The following is a 13,321-nucleotide window of genomic DNA, read 5'->3' as shown; positions in this document are numbered from 1 at the left end:
CCACCATGCACTTTCTCTCTCTCTCAAAATAAATAAATACATCTTAAAAAAAGAAATGTTTTTTACATAATGACTAGTACACATGTATGTATTGTTATTGAAATAATACATTATTAATATATGTTACATAATAATAGTAAAATATATTATTATATTATTGAAATAAATGTTTTACCCCCCCCAAAAAATAAAAAATAAATAAATAAAATCTATCCGAATCTGTAGAGTAATTCTCTCAGCATCTTCTATATGCTGTTTTAAAATCAAATGGCTGGATGGGATCAAAAGATGATCCTGGAATGCAGCTGGGGTGCCCAGTGCCCTTGGTGGAGAATGCATGAGAAAGTAGGATACTGAGTCACTGCCGTGCCATTCACTCAGGAAGAGTGAACTACAAGGTAGGAAGCAGAAGAAGGCCTGGAAGGACTCAACAGGCTTAGGCTTCAGTCAACATGAGGCAGCAGCCCATTGACAAGAAACAATGTCAGCAGAGATGGTATCCTTGGAGTAGGGTGCACTGCTCTTAGTACTTCAGCCTCTTAATATGATGGAAATATTCTAATTAATCATTGGAAGATTATTGTGGCAGAGAGATGTGCTGCTCACATCACCCTTCAAGAAAGAATTTGCTACGGAGCTGCAAGGAGCAGGGTTAGCTGGCAGCCCGAGGCTGTCAGTGCCTTCAGCTCTCCAGCCACAATCACCTCTTCTCATCCCCAGCCATTGACTGAGCAAGGTGGTGGTACAAGGACCTAGCCATTTTCAGGCACACCAGACCCCTCTAATGCATCATCTTTGCTGTGGCACTTCTGCTAAGCTGGCAGAGACTTTTAGCTCTGTATGGTGGTCTGAGGCTCCCTGGCCACTCCTACTTCCTCATTTCCCTTCCACAGATGTTCCTTTACAGTAAACCAGGGCACTCCTAACTCCACCACAGTGTCTATCCTCAGAGAACTCAGCCTGCAATGATCATTATTCATCTGTTATCAAACATACTGAACTAGCCTCTGTAATAAATTTTTCAGTGAAGGGAAGTATGAGTTAGAACCATAAAACTTAGATGTGAATGGAGGCCTCTCTTCAGTCTGGAAACCTCCTAGGCCATCTCCAGGCCGTGCTTTTTCTGGGTGCTAGAGTTGCTCATGTGGTCAGCAGCAGCCTGACTGCTGAGACTCTGGTCCTTATTCTCAGGTCCAGAGTCATTATTGATTTTCTCTTTGCTTGTGATGATTTCCCACATTCTGTAGACAGCTCTCTGGGTCCTGTACTCCTGTCTGTGTCCTTGTCTGCAGCTCATGGGCATATTGAGGTATACATTCTGTTGGTAGAACAGTGCTTGCATGGGTTCTTGTTAAAATATTCCATAGAGAACGTACTTATTTTTACTTCTTCTGATTCCCTTTTACCATAATGGTACTTACAACATAACCTGGTTTTTACCCTTACTTCCTTTTGTGTATTACTCATCTAATACACATGTTGGTGTATATTGCAAGGTGAAGACCTACTTGATTTTTTCCCCCCAAAAAGCCATTTATTTGTCTCTGCACAATTTATAGATTGATGTCTGGGTGACAAAGGTTATGGGTTCTTCAGGCAGCAGATAATGCTGAGTTCACTTGAGTTAATACTAAAGTCAATTTTCTTATATTTTCATTTACATCAGTTTTCTTATATTTTCCAGCATCTTTTAACTTTTTCTATAGGTATATATGTAAATAGTAATGAGTATTTTTAATCTCTGAGACAAATAAATGTGCAAACACCTGGGAAATTCAAAATTTCTTCTTTGACCCCTGCATACTTGTCTCTAGCTTCTGCTCTTCCTTCTTCATCCTTTAAAAAAAAAAAAAATTGAGAGAGAGAGCGAGCACAAGCAGGGGGAGCTGCAGAGGGAGAGGCAGAAGGAGACTCCCCACTGAGCAGGGAGCCCGATGCTGGGCTGGATCCCATGACCCTATGATCATGAGCTGAGCCGAAGGCAGATTCTTAACCGACTGAGCCACCCAGGCGCCCCTTCCTTCTTCATCCTTATTGTCTTTGGAGAACTTCAGTGCACTGATATCTCTAGGGTTTCCTTTCATCTCCTTTTAAGCTCTCTCAGAGGGATCTTATACACACACATGTTCAGCTGCTACCTATATCCTGTTACCATCCTGCTTCTGCCCTCCAGGCCCATATATCTAATTGTCTAGAACATCTCCTTGAAGAAGTCCATTGACACCTCCAATTCTAGGATGTCCAGAACCAAACTTGACATGCTTCAGTTCTGGGATTCCTTCTAGATTTGATATCTTAGATAGAAGTATTGCCATTTGCTGAGCTGCTGGGGAGTTATTCTTGAGTCCTCCATTCACCACAAGTACTCTGAGTACCGTCTTGACAGTTTTACCTACTACATATCACTATTATATGCTTCTCCTCTTTATCTTGCTGACCTCTGTCCAGGCCACTTCATTCCTCCTCTGAAATGCTGCCGTTGCCTCTTCATTGATATCTCTGCCTTTTGTCTCAGCCATCTTCAATTCCCGTCCACCTGGAACTTGTTCAGTGATTGCACAGTGCTCCATGAGATCATAGCGTCACCTGCCTCTCCAGGCCCTTCTCCCCTCCTCACCTACCTGCCAGCCAAGTGGGCTCTCTTGCTGCTGCTGTTCCTTTCAGGTCCCAGGCTGTCTTTGCCTCTTGGCCTTCACACATGCTCTTCCTTTTGTTCCTGTTCTCCACGAGGCTAATTTAATTAATTCTGTAAGTCTCAGCTCAAGTCTCCTTTTTTCCTGGTACCATTCCGTGAAGCTTCTATTGAGATGTGGTGCTCTCCCCCTCACCTCTGCAGCAAGTCAGAGAAATTTGTCAGCCTTTTTTTTTCCTGAATGATATTTTCTTTATCATCTCTCTTGCCCATTAATCATGAAACCCTTAAAAGGAAGAACTAAATAGTTTATTTATATTTATTTTATTTCTGCATTTCAAATGCCAAGCTTGGTATCAAGTGTATAGATATTTTTCACTAAATGGGGTATGATATACATGTACCCATTGTGTGTATATAAGTGTGTTTGAGTGTATGTCAGCATTAACACGTAATAAAACAAGATATAAGATACCCTTTAGAGTTATCGGCTTATGAGATGCCGAGCCCACATGTTCTAGAGGAAGTCTGAAGTGGAAATGTAGGAGAGAACTCCTGTTAGTGATTGTCAGCACGTGATCAGCCACATACTGCTTTTAATATATATAATCAAATAGTCTTCAATGTAATTAATATAGCATTTTCATCTGTGTAGATGCGTGGTGTGAAGAATTTATAAGAAAAGCCATAACTAAATATATTTGTATTTTATTATGTTTGTCAAATCTTGAAAAATCAGTTCTTTTAAATTATACAGCTTTTATTTTTTTTGTTTGGGTTTTCCTTACTAAGTTTAGGGTTTAAAAAATGCCCACCCATTTTAATGTATTTTAATGTAAATACTGTTAAGTCAATGACATGTTGTAAGGAAAGACCCAGGTACATTTTATGTTAACGTGAACAGACGACCAAAGCAAAGATTAGGGTACTTGTAAATCTCAAACCAGTTCTGCAAGTAAAAAGCATACATAATTCTTCTGCTGAGTATTTATTTGAGCACATGCTATGTGCCAGCCATGCTCTTGGTGCTGGGGACACTTCCGAGAAAAGACAGAGGTGTTCTTGTTCTTGTGGGTCTTCTACTCTGGGGGAGGGAATACCGCCTTCAAATGAGTGAACGTGAAGATCACTTCAGCTAGGGGTTAGGGCTAGGAAGATGACAGAACAGGTGGTAGAGAAAGCATCAGAGCAGTGGTGAGGTGGTGCCCAGAAAGAAGGCCCAGAGAGGCCTCTGTGGGGAGGTGGTGCTTGCAGTGAGAGGGATGGTGAGGCGAGGCCATCAGCACAAGGCTGTGGGTGGAGAAACATCCAGGCTGAGCAAGGAGTCTGTCTTTTAAAGTCACTCACTTCTGATGGAAGTTTACCTATCATGCCTTTTCTCAGTGGATGTTCCTACCTGTTCATTGTTGTCAAATGAGAACAAATGAAGTAATACAGGTATATGTCACTGACCCAGGGGAACGTTAAGATAAGAAAATGAAAACAAAGCAAAACCTCGGGCTGGCTCAAATGGAGGAGGCAGGTTATTAGCTGCCTGGAAATGTACTTATTCAGGAGAGCTGGATATACATTTTTTACCTTCATCTTTCAAAATGGTAGAGTATTAGCCTAGATAAACCTAGAATGAGGGTTTTTCATGGTAAAATAGTCATGTGTTATCAATACCAAGAAATATATTTTGATCAGTTTTTGGATTTCTACACTTCTTAAAAAGGTAGTTGCAGATAAAGTACAAAGAATCTTATGACCCAAGAGTAACTGGACTAAAAATAATTTTAGAGTGGGGAAAAAAAGAAAAAAACGTATTTGGGTTTTTGCTTTTGGGAAAAGCTGCTTTTATTAGCCAAATACTCTTGTACATCATACGTTCATTCTTTATTGTATCTTCCAATGTGTGTGGTGATGGGGGTAGAATTCCTAACTGCAATCTTAACCTTATTTTTAGCTATTATTTTCAAAAAATTCTTGGCAGCAGTTTCATTTTGTTATTCCACCGTGTGCTCATGGTCTTATACTCCTTGTTGTTCATCTTTCTTCCGACTCTGGTCCTTGTCCAGAAACTAATAATGATGATAATGGAATGGGGAAGTGGAAGGTGAAAAAGCAGAAACCTGGGAATCTGGCATTTGAGAAATAATTATTTTAATATGAAATTAAGCAATGGCTATGATTTAATTAAGATGAAATGATACTTTTCAGGTTTTTTTTTTTTCCTTCTTTTTCTTGTTTTCTTTTAGGAGGAATTAAACTTGGGACATTGATGCCGTTAAGGCACTCAGGGAAGGAAGGTTGCTTGGGACAAGTAAAAGACACTCTCCCATGGGCTACAGGGTCAAGTGCACTATTTATGTTATTAGAAATAGTTTTTTTTTTCTTTTCTGAAATACACACACACACACACAGCACTGTCATGAAATGTGTAGTTTATTTTCTCTTTATATCTTAATAATTTTTAAATTTGTTTTGTAGAAAATACTGCAATTTCTACCTGAACGAATTTTCTTTCGATGGCATTACCAGAGTATAGGTAAGAACAATTTAAAGATTTTTAAAGTGATATAGATTTCTTCCAATTGAATTTTCAAAATGTTTTCTATAATTAGCACCATCAAGATTAGGTTATAACAAGGGATGGTAAGAAGGGTATGCTGGTTAAAAGTAAGACAAGTCCAACCTGGACGTTGGAGGAAAACAGAATATCTATCTTGCCACAGGTGCTCCTTAAAAAGGATGCTTCATAGACCAGCAGCATCAGCCTCACCTGAGAGCTAGAAAATGCAGCATGTCAGGCCCATGCCGCACCAACAAATCATAGGCAGCATTTTTAACAGGAGCTCCAGGGGATTCCTATGCACAAAATTGTTTGAGAAGCATTAGATCCAGAGTATTTTTAAGTAATTTTTCATTTTTTCCTTACAAAAATATCTTGTTCTTCAAGATTTTATCATTGATGCATAGTTACTCTGTTTGAATGCTTTAGGGTGTGGCAGCAGGAGGGAACTTGAAATATAACCAAGTTACCACGGCTGCCCTTTCTGTGCAGCTCTTAACATCGAACAGTGTTTCCTCTCAATTTAATATACATGGCACAACTGGTGTAATTTCTGCTACTGACTGTGACTCCTACTTTTTGTTTAAAGAGTGTCTGGTTGGTCTTTCTGCCTTTGAAGACTGACAGTTCCTCCCTTTTTTCCTTCTTGCCAGATGATCATATTTGGCAGAACATAACCTTATAATGGGATCTTAACTCTCTGATCATTCATTCATTCATATACCTCTTGAGGGAGAAACAAAGTTCTGGGGCAGAAACAAAGAATATCTCACCATGTTTCACTCATTTATGGAACATAAGAAGTAGGAAGATCGGTAGAAGAAGAAAGGGAAGAAGAAAGAGGGGGTAAATGGAAGGGGGAATGAACCATGAGAGACTATGGACTCTGGGAAACAAACTGAGGGCTTCAGAGGGGAGGGGGGTGGAAGAATGGGGTAGGCTGGTGATAGGTATTGAGGAGGGCATGTATCGCATGGTGCACTGGGTGTTATATACAAGTAATGAATTTTGGAACTTTACATCAAAAACTAAGGATGTACTGTATAGTGACTAACATAATATAATAAAAAATTATTATTAAAAAAATAATATCTCATCATGCTTGTATAAGCTGATTGCTGGGGTGGGGGATAGGTGAGAAAGAAAATAATTGCAGTATAATTGTCACATGAAAAGTTGTAATGGTAGCAACGAAGAAAGTCGAGCAGTTCTATTCAGAGGACTTGAGGAAGGCTTCAAGAGAGGTAATCTCTACCTGAGCCTTGAAATAAGAGTGTGGAAAGGGTTTCCTAGATGGGAGATCGATCTGTGAAAGACATGGGACCTAAAAGAACATGGCACATGCAGTGGATATTTCAAAATTCAGAACCCCAAATTTAATTTAGTACTATTTATATGAGAAATACAACTGACCCTTATAGAAACTGAACTGTTTAGTGAAATATATATAATAAATACATCTACTTAACTGAATGATGATATCATTACTTGAAGGTAGATGCCTTGGTCTTTAAATCTTTCAAATACACAAAGAAGGTTTCTCTTTAAATTTTAGCATTATCAGTAGCATTTCTGTTAATTGCTACTTTGACATTGTGTATTTAAAGTAAAAATTTAAAAATGAAATGGTAAGTATAATCTGAAGGGGAATTGTAGGTATTTGTAACACTCCGTGGTGTAGGAGAAATAGATGAAAATGAGAAATAACTGCATGCAGACCTTTTTATTTGTGCTAGATATAATCCGTTCATTCTGTTTATATCGTATGTATGAAAACCCTACTCATTTTCTACAGAGAGTACTTTAAAATGTCTGAAGCTTAATAGCCCCCCTCAGCCTGAATAAACTTACTAGGAATGGGTGTAGAAACTCATTTGCTCTTTGTGTTGTGAAACTTTATGCATCTAGTAGGCGGTCTATGGTATCACCTTAATTCTGGCTACAATTACCACATGGACTGGTTACAATTGCAGGTACAGTTAGCTTTTACACAGTTTAATAGTGTCTGACTGCGAACAGTGACTCTTGGATTGGGATTGCAGAGTACTAGTCTCCTGAGCTAGCATGGGAACAGGTGCTGTTTATCTAGTTTTTTTTGTAGAATAAGCTAGTTTATCTAGTGTATAGAATAAGCTGTCTGTGTAACAAGGTCAGAATAAGTCATGTTTTAGAATGTTGAAGTATGAGCATTTGCATATAAAATCATCCTTATTTTGATGCTTATATGCCTAATACTTGAATCAAACAGGCTCTTTTCAGATAAATGTATTTTTGCATGATTTATCAAACTGGGTAGAAGTTGATGATTAGGTCACCATACCTTTTATTATAATCTTAAGGCTGAATGTACTTTGGAATCAGAATTTTTCAGATTTTAGAATAGCAGTGTGGTGTATTGATGTTTAATAAACATTAACACAATGTTGGTGTCTATATATAACAGCCCAGGGGACTGGACGTTCTCCTGTAACCAAGAGAATTCTTATTTCTGTAGCCTAAGATATGAATATTCAGCATCAGTGGATTAACTACATCCAAAATAACCTCAGGTTAGTCGGGTGTTGCCACCACATGAGTTCAGATGCAGATCAGGTCCTGTCCACTAGTGAATTACACACACAAAGCTTTTGTTTTCATAATTTCTTAGATTTTGAAATTGCTGATAAGGGATTGTGGATGAGCAGTTCTACACATTTTCTTGACCTCGTTCTCTTGCATTCTTCTCAGTTTATTTGGATTTGTTAAAATGGCTACCATTTTGTCACTCAAGGTCTTGACCAAGTTAGTTATAAAAACTGAGAGTATAAGGAAACACCAGATTTCAAAAGGAAGGAATGTGCATTAAATATTTCCATAGCATCGGTATCTTCTTGACTTCCTCGAAACCTCTTGAGGGTAGGACAAGAAGCTTTTCACTAGTCAATTCCAGGCATTCTACATACCTAGTATCCCTTATTTTAGATCTTTTATATTCTAGATATCTAATATTTCTTACCTAATATGAAGACCACTACTGTATAAACTACTTATGTTACCATGGCTGGTAGTAGCCAAGGTACTCTGGAATACTGAGTTAGAACCTTGAAGCTGGGTTCACACTCCACTGCTTTGGTATGCTTCCTGCCACACACTACAAATAATGTCCCTAAGTATAGAAACCTAAAATAAGAGCAAGTCCTATATTCTGCAAGTCTTAAAAGTTCTCAGACCTATCAGATAGCCAGGCTTATACAGAGAAAGAAGAAGTTAATTTGAAGCATCAACTGCCACAGTGTGAAGTCCATTTGAAGTCAGTTTCTTATCCTGTGATCTTGTTTTGTCAGTAGCAAAGAGAGAGGTTCTGTTTCTCTCTAAACTGTTTTTAGAGGGAGAAAGTAGTCTATAAATTTCTCTATGCGTAAGGATGTAAAGGCTGGCTCCTTGCTATATATAAGCCATTGAATGAGGAAGCCTGTTTGGACTCTTAGTGTTGTCATGTGAAATGAACACTGTTCATTATTCCAGGTATCTAGAGATACTGCTTCAAGTGAGGTTTAGAGGGTAGGAAGATCAGGGAGGTGACTGACAGAACACTCACCAACCGTGATGTCTGCCAACCTGCTACTCAACTGTTTGTAAGTTCCCATGACTCATTATGAATGGGAAGATTTTCCTAAAGTCAGTTTTAGGCCAATACATCATGGTGGACAAGGGTGGCACTTGAAGGCTTATCTCTGTAATAATGAGAGCTGATAGGATGTGAGGAGATGATAAAGAATGGCACATCAGTAAACCAAGAATATTTGGTGCAGGGACAGGCTGTGGCCCCCTTTCATGTGCCCATGCATCATCAGTACAGGATTCAAGTTATATGGGTTTGCTTTATGAGGGTTTACTGCTCATGAGTCTCTAGGAAGCACATTTCCCGTCCCGTTCAGCGTACAGTGCTATGCCTGTATGTGGTAAATGTTTGCTGTGGGTGGAAGGATTTGTTTTGTACTAGAGATGTTTTATATCAAAAATCTTCAAAATAAATAGCCCTTGAGTTTAAAGGAGTGGGCTCAAATGGAAGGTTCACAGAGTACCTCATATGTGTTTTTTATAGGAATCGTTATTCATCTAGTTTGCTCAGCCAGGTTCTTCTGATACATAATATAAAAACCAATGCGTAATACACTGCAGATTTGTTGATGACTTTGTAAGAGTATCCCTCGCGTTATGTCTGGGGCTACCCAGTGGCCTGACAGTGCTTGGGATGTGAACACAACCTCTGAGCAGCCTTCTTTCTCAAAGTTTCTACAGCACACTGAGCTCTAACTACTGCTGGGGAGTCTGATCCCGACAGCCCTCCCTGGGTCCCTCATAGTCAGGGCACACCACAACCCCCTCTTCCTGAGGGAACAGGGTCTTCTGTGCACTTTACACTAGGAATTCCCCAGAGATGCATCTCAGCCAGGCTGAACTACGGGGACCCTGCATGCCTTTGTGTCTACCAGGTGATGGCTGAGCCTAGTTCCCCTTTGACCCACTTGGTGTCTTCCCAGGGTCCTCTCTGGGGTGCTTTCTGGGGTACATATTACCCTTCATTTCTTGCCCTCCTTCTCACTTTGTACTCAGTCCTCTGGAAATCCTCTTACTGGGTTAAGCCACACCCCTAGAGCCCCAGCCTCTTGGTTTCACCTCCCCGGCTCTTTGAAACCTGGCTTTTCTCTCAGGTTCTTTGTCTCCTTCAGGCCTGTGGGGTGAGATCATGGTCTTTCTTTTCTCCAAGGCCCATTCCAGACCTAATCCACAACCCCCTCTGTAGAAACATCTCCCTTGACTAGAACTTGTCCTTCCTTGTTGCCGCCAGGTCTTCTGATGTTCTGCTTACTTGCCTTTTTTTTTTTTTTTAATGGCTTTACTGTCTCCGAGTCCTTTGCCTTCATGCCAAGTTACCCATCAGCTCCTCAACCCCTCACCCTCCATGGTTTCGACTTTATCTTCTGCACCCTTGTCATCATGCAGACCTGTATCTGAGCACAACCTCTGTCCTTCTGATCTCTCGTGGTTTGTCTCTCTCTCTAATTTCTTCCCATTCAGTTTTCCCTCCCTTCCCCTGTGGTCCTCTGAGCTATTCCTTATGTCCCACATAGGAGTGAAACCATATGATAATTGTTTTTCTCTCCTTGACTTATTTCACTTTGCATGATCTTCTCCAGTTCCATCCATGTCGATGCAAATGGTGGGTATTCATCCTTTCTGATGGCTGAGTAATATTCCATCGTAGATATGAACCACATCTTCTTTATCCACTCATCAGTTGAACATTTTTTTAATCGAGTTGTTTGTGTTCTTAATATTGAATTTTGATAGTTCTTTATATATTCTAGATTTAAGTACTTTGTCAAATATGTGACTTGGAAATCTTTTCTCCCCATCTCTGACCTGTCTTTTCATTTCCTTAGTTGTGTCCTTCAAAGAGTAAACTTTAAAAATTTTTATAAAGTCCAGTTTATCAGTTTTTCTATTATGGATCATGCCTTTGGTGTCCCGTCTAAGGAATCTTTGCCTAAGCCGAGATCACAAAGATCTTCTATGTTTTCTTGTAGAAATGCTATAGTTAGTATGATTCACATTTAGGTCCTTGATTCCTTTTGAGATTAATTTCAGATTCCTCCAGTGGACTGCTGCTCCTGAGTGCTTATTGTAGATACTATAGTGCCAGAAAGTTCTGTGTTCCTGCTCCACTGGCAACTTTCAGCACACCTTGCACGCCAGCACCCCAAAGCGGGTTTCTCCGTGTTCTTGTACCATTCCTGGTGTGGTATACTGCCTTTGCTTATTAATTGGCTTGAGGCATGATACAGAGAGAGTTTTTGAAAATTAAAACCAGGTCGGATTTAAGATGGCGGAGGAGTAGGGGACCCCTTTTTCAGTTGGTCCCCTGAATCGAGTTGAATAGGTACCAGACCAGCCTGAACATCCACGGAATCAGCATGAGATGAAGGAAGATACAGCTGGATCTCTACAAATGAACATCTCCAGCACTGAGTATTGAGGTACGAAGCGGGGAGCCGTGAAACCGCGCACAGATATCGGAAGATAAAGGGAAGGGGGAGGGAGCCGCCGCGTTCGGGCACCGGGAAGCGGTAGCCCCCTGCATGGCGGAGCGGGCGGACTCGCGGACCGGCACCCACGAGAGAGCAGACTGAGACTGTGAGCCGGGGAACGCGTGCCACCAGACTGTAACGGAGCTCCGGTGTGCTCACTGGAACCAGACTGAGACCGGGAGCTCCGGGAGCATGCGGGGGCGGCTGGCGGCTAGCGGCTGGTGGTGTTAGAAACACAAAGGACAGAGACGCGCCTGTCCTGAAAGTGAGGGCTGGGACGCTGGGTATGGGGCGCACATCCCGGGACGCTGCAGGGTTGAGCAGCACCAACAGAAACAGAGTTACAGTGGCCAGAACATCAGTGGAGAACGGGCCGCAATCCCTCTGTTCTGAGACAGAGGCTGAGATTCGGCCTCTGCTGCTCTGACTCTCAGAAGAGGCACAGCAAACTGCCAGGGAAAGCCGCCAGAGAACAAAAGCCTAGAAAGACCGGCTCACAGTGTGCCCACCCCCATCCCCTCTCGCAGGGGACACGGAGACTCTACCCAAACAGGGTTGCCTGAGTATCGGTATGGCAGGTCCCTCCCTCAGAAGCCAGGCTGAAAAATCAAGAAGCCCACATCCCTATGATCCCTATAAAATAAGGCTGCACGGCCTGGGTCCCAGTCAATAATTTGGGTTCTGGACTACCCCGCAACCTCTCCGCATCAGAATGACAAGAAGGAGAAATCCCCCCCAGCAAAGAAAAGACAAGGAGCCTGTGGCCTCTGCCACAGAACTAATGGGTATGGATATAACCAAATTATCAGAAATGGAATTCAGAGTAACAATGGTCAAGATGATGTGTAGACTTGAAAAAAGTATTAACGAAAATGTTAATGAGAATATAGAATCTCTAAGGGCAGAAACGAGAGGGAATCCCAGAAATTAAAAATTCTATGAGCCAAATGCAGTCAAAACTAGAGGCTCTGACGGCCAGGGTGGATGAGGCAGAAGAACGTATCAGCGAATTGGAGGATGGGTTAGTAGAAGAGAAAACTAAAATAGAATCTGGACTTAAAAATATACATGCTCATGAATGTAGGTTATGGGAGATTACTGACTCAGTAAAACGTTCCAATGTCAGAATCATTGGCATCCCTGAGGGGGTGGAGAAAAAGAGGTCTAGAAGAGACATTTGAACAAATTTTAGCTGAAAACTTCCCTAATCTAGCAAGGAAAACAAATATCCGCGTCCAAGAGGCAGAGAGGACCCCTCCCAAGCTAAACCACGACAAACCTATGCCACGTCACGTCATAGTGCATTTCACAAATATTAGATCCAAGGATACAGTATTGAAAGTGGCCAGGGCAAAGAAATTTCTCACGTACCAAGGCAAAGGTATCAGAATTACGTCAGACCTGTCTACACAGACCTCGAATGAGAGAAAGGGTTGGGGGGGCATTTTTAAAGCTCTTTCAGAGAAAAACATGCAGCCAAGGATCCTTTATCCAGCAAGGCTGTCATTCAGAATTGATGGAGAAATAAAGACCTTCCAGAATCGCCAGTCATTGACCAATTTCGTAACCACGAAACCAGCCCTACAGGAGATATTAAGGGGGGTTCTATAAAGGTAAAAAGGCCCCAAGAGTGATACAGAACAGAAAGTCACAGTCGATAGAAACAAAGACTTTACTGGCAGCATGGCATCATTAAAATCATATCTCTCAATAATCAGTCTCGATGTAAATGGCCTAAATGCTCCCATAAGTGCCACAGGGTTGCAGATTGGATAAAAAGACATGACCCATCCATTTCTTGTCTAGAAGAGACTCATTTTGAACCTAAAGATACATTCAGACTGAAAGTAAAGGGATGGAATACCATCTTTCATGCCAATGGACCTCAGAAGAAAGCTGGGGTAGCAATTATCATATCAGACAGATAGGATTTTAAACTAAAGACTATAGTTAGAGACACAGAAGGGCACTATATTATTCTTAAAGGATGTATCCAACAAGTGGACATGACAATTATAAATATATATGCCCCAACAGGGGAGCAGCAAGATACACAAGCCAACTCTT

The 13,321-nt window shown here is 41.1% G+C and overlaps 1 protein-coding gene across 3 annotated transcripts in view; it reads left to right on the top strand.

Moving 5' to 3' along the window:
- The window catches only part of RALGAPA2 (Ral GTPase activating protein catalytic subunit alpha 2), a 312,880-nt gene that overhangs the window by 50,112 nt on the left and 249,447 nt on the right, over positions 1-13,321 (top strand). For all 3 annotated transcript variants that reach the window (XM_087853775.1, XM_087853774.1, XM_045809914.2), the window contains exon 4: positions 5,102-5,159. In XM_087853775.1, the coding sequence (XP_087709901.1) occupies positions 5,102-5,159 (58 nt within the window). The remainder of the gene's footprint in view (positions 1-5,101; positions 5,160-13,321) is intronic.

The sequence above is a fragment of the Ursus americanus genome, chromosome 22 (assembly GCF_024610735.1).
Source record: "Ursus americanus isolate L20-20 chromosome 22, mUrsAme1.1.p, whole genome shotgun sequence".
Taxonomy (NCBI): domain Eukaryota; kingdom Metazoa; phylum Chordata; class Mammalia; order Carnivora; family Ursidae; genus Ursus; species Ursus americanus.
Note: the sequence above shows the minus strand (reverse complement) of the source record. Positions and strands in the feature narration are given on the sequence as shown.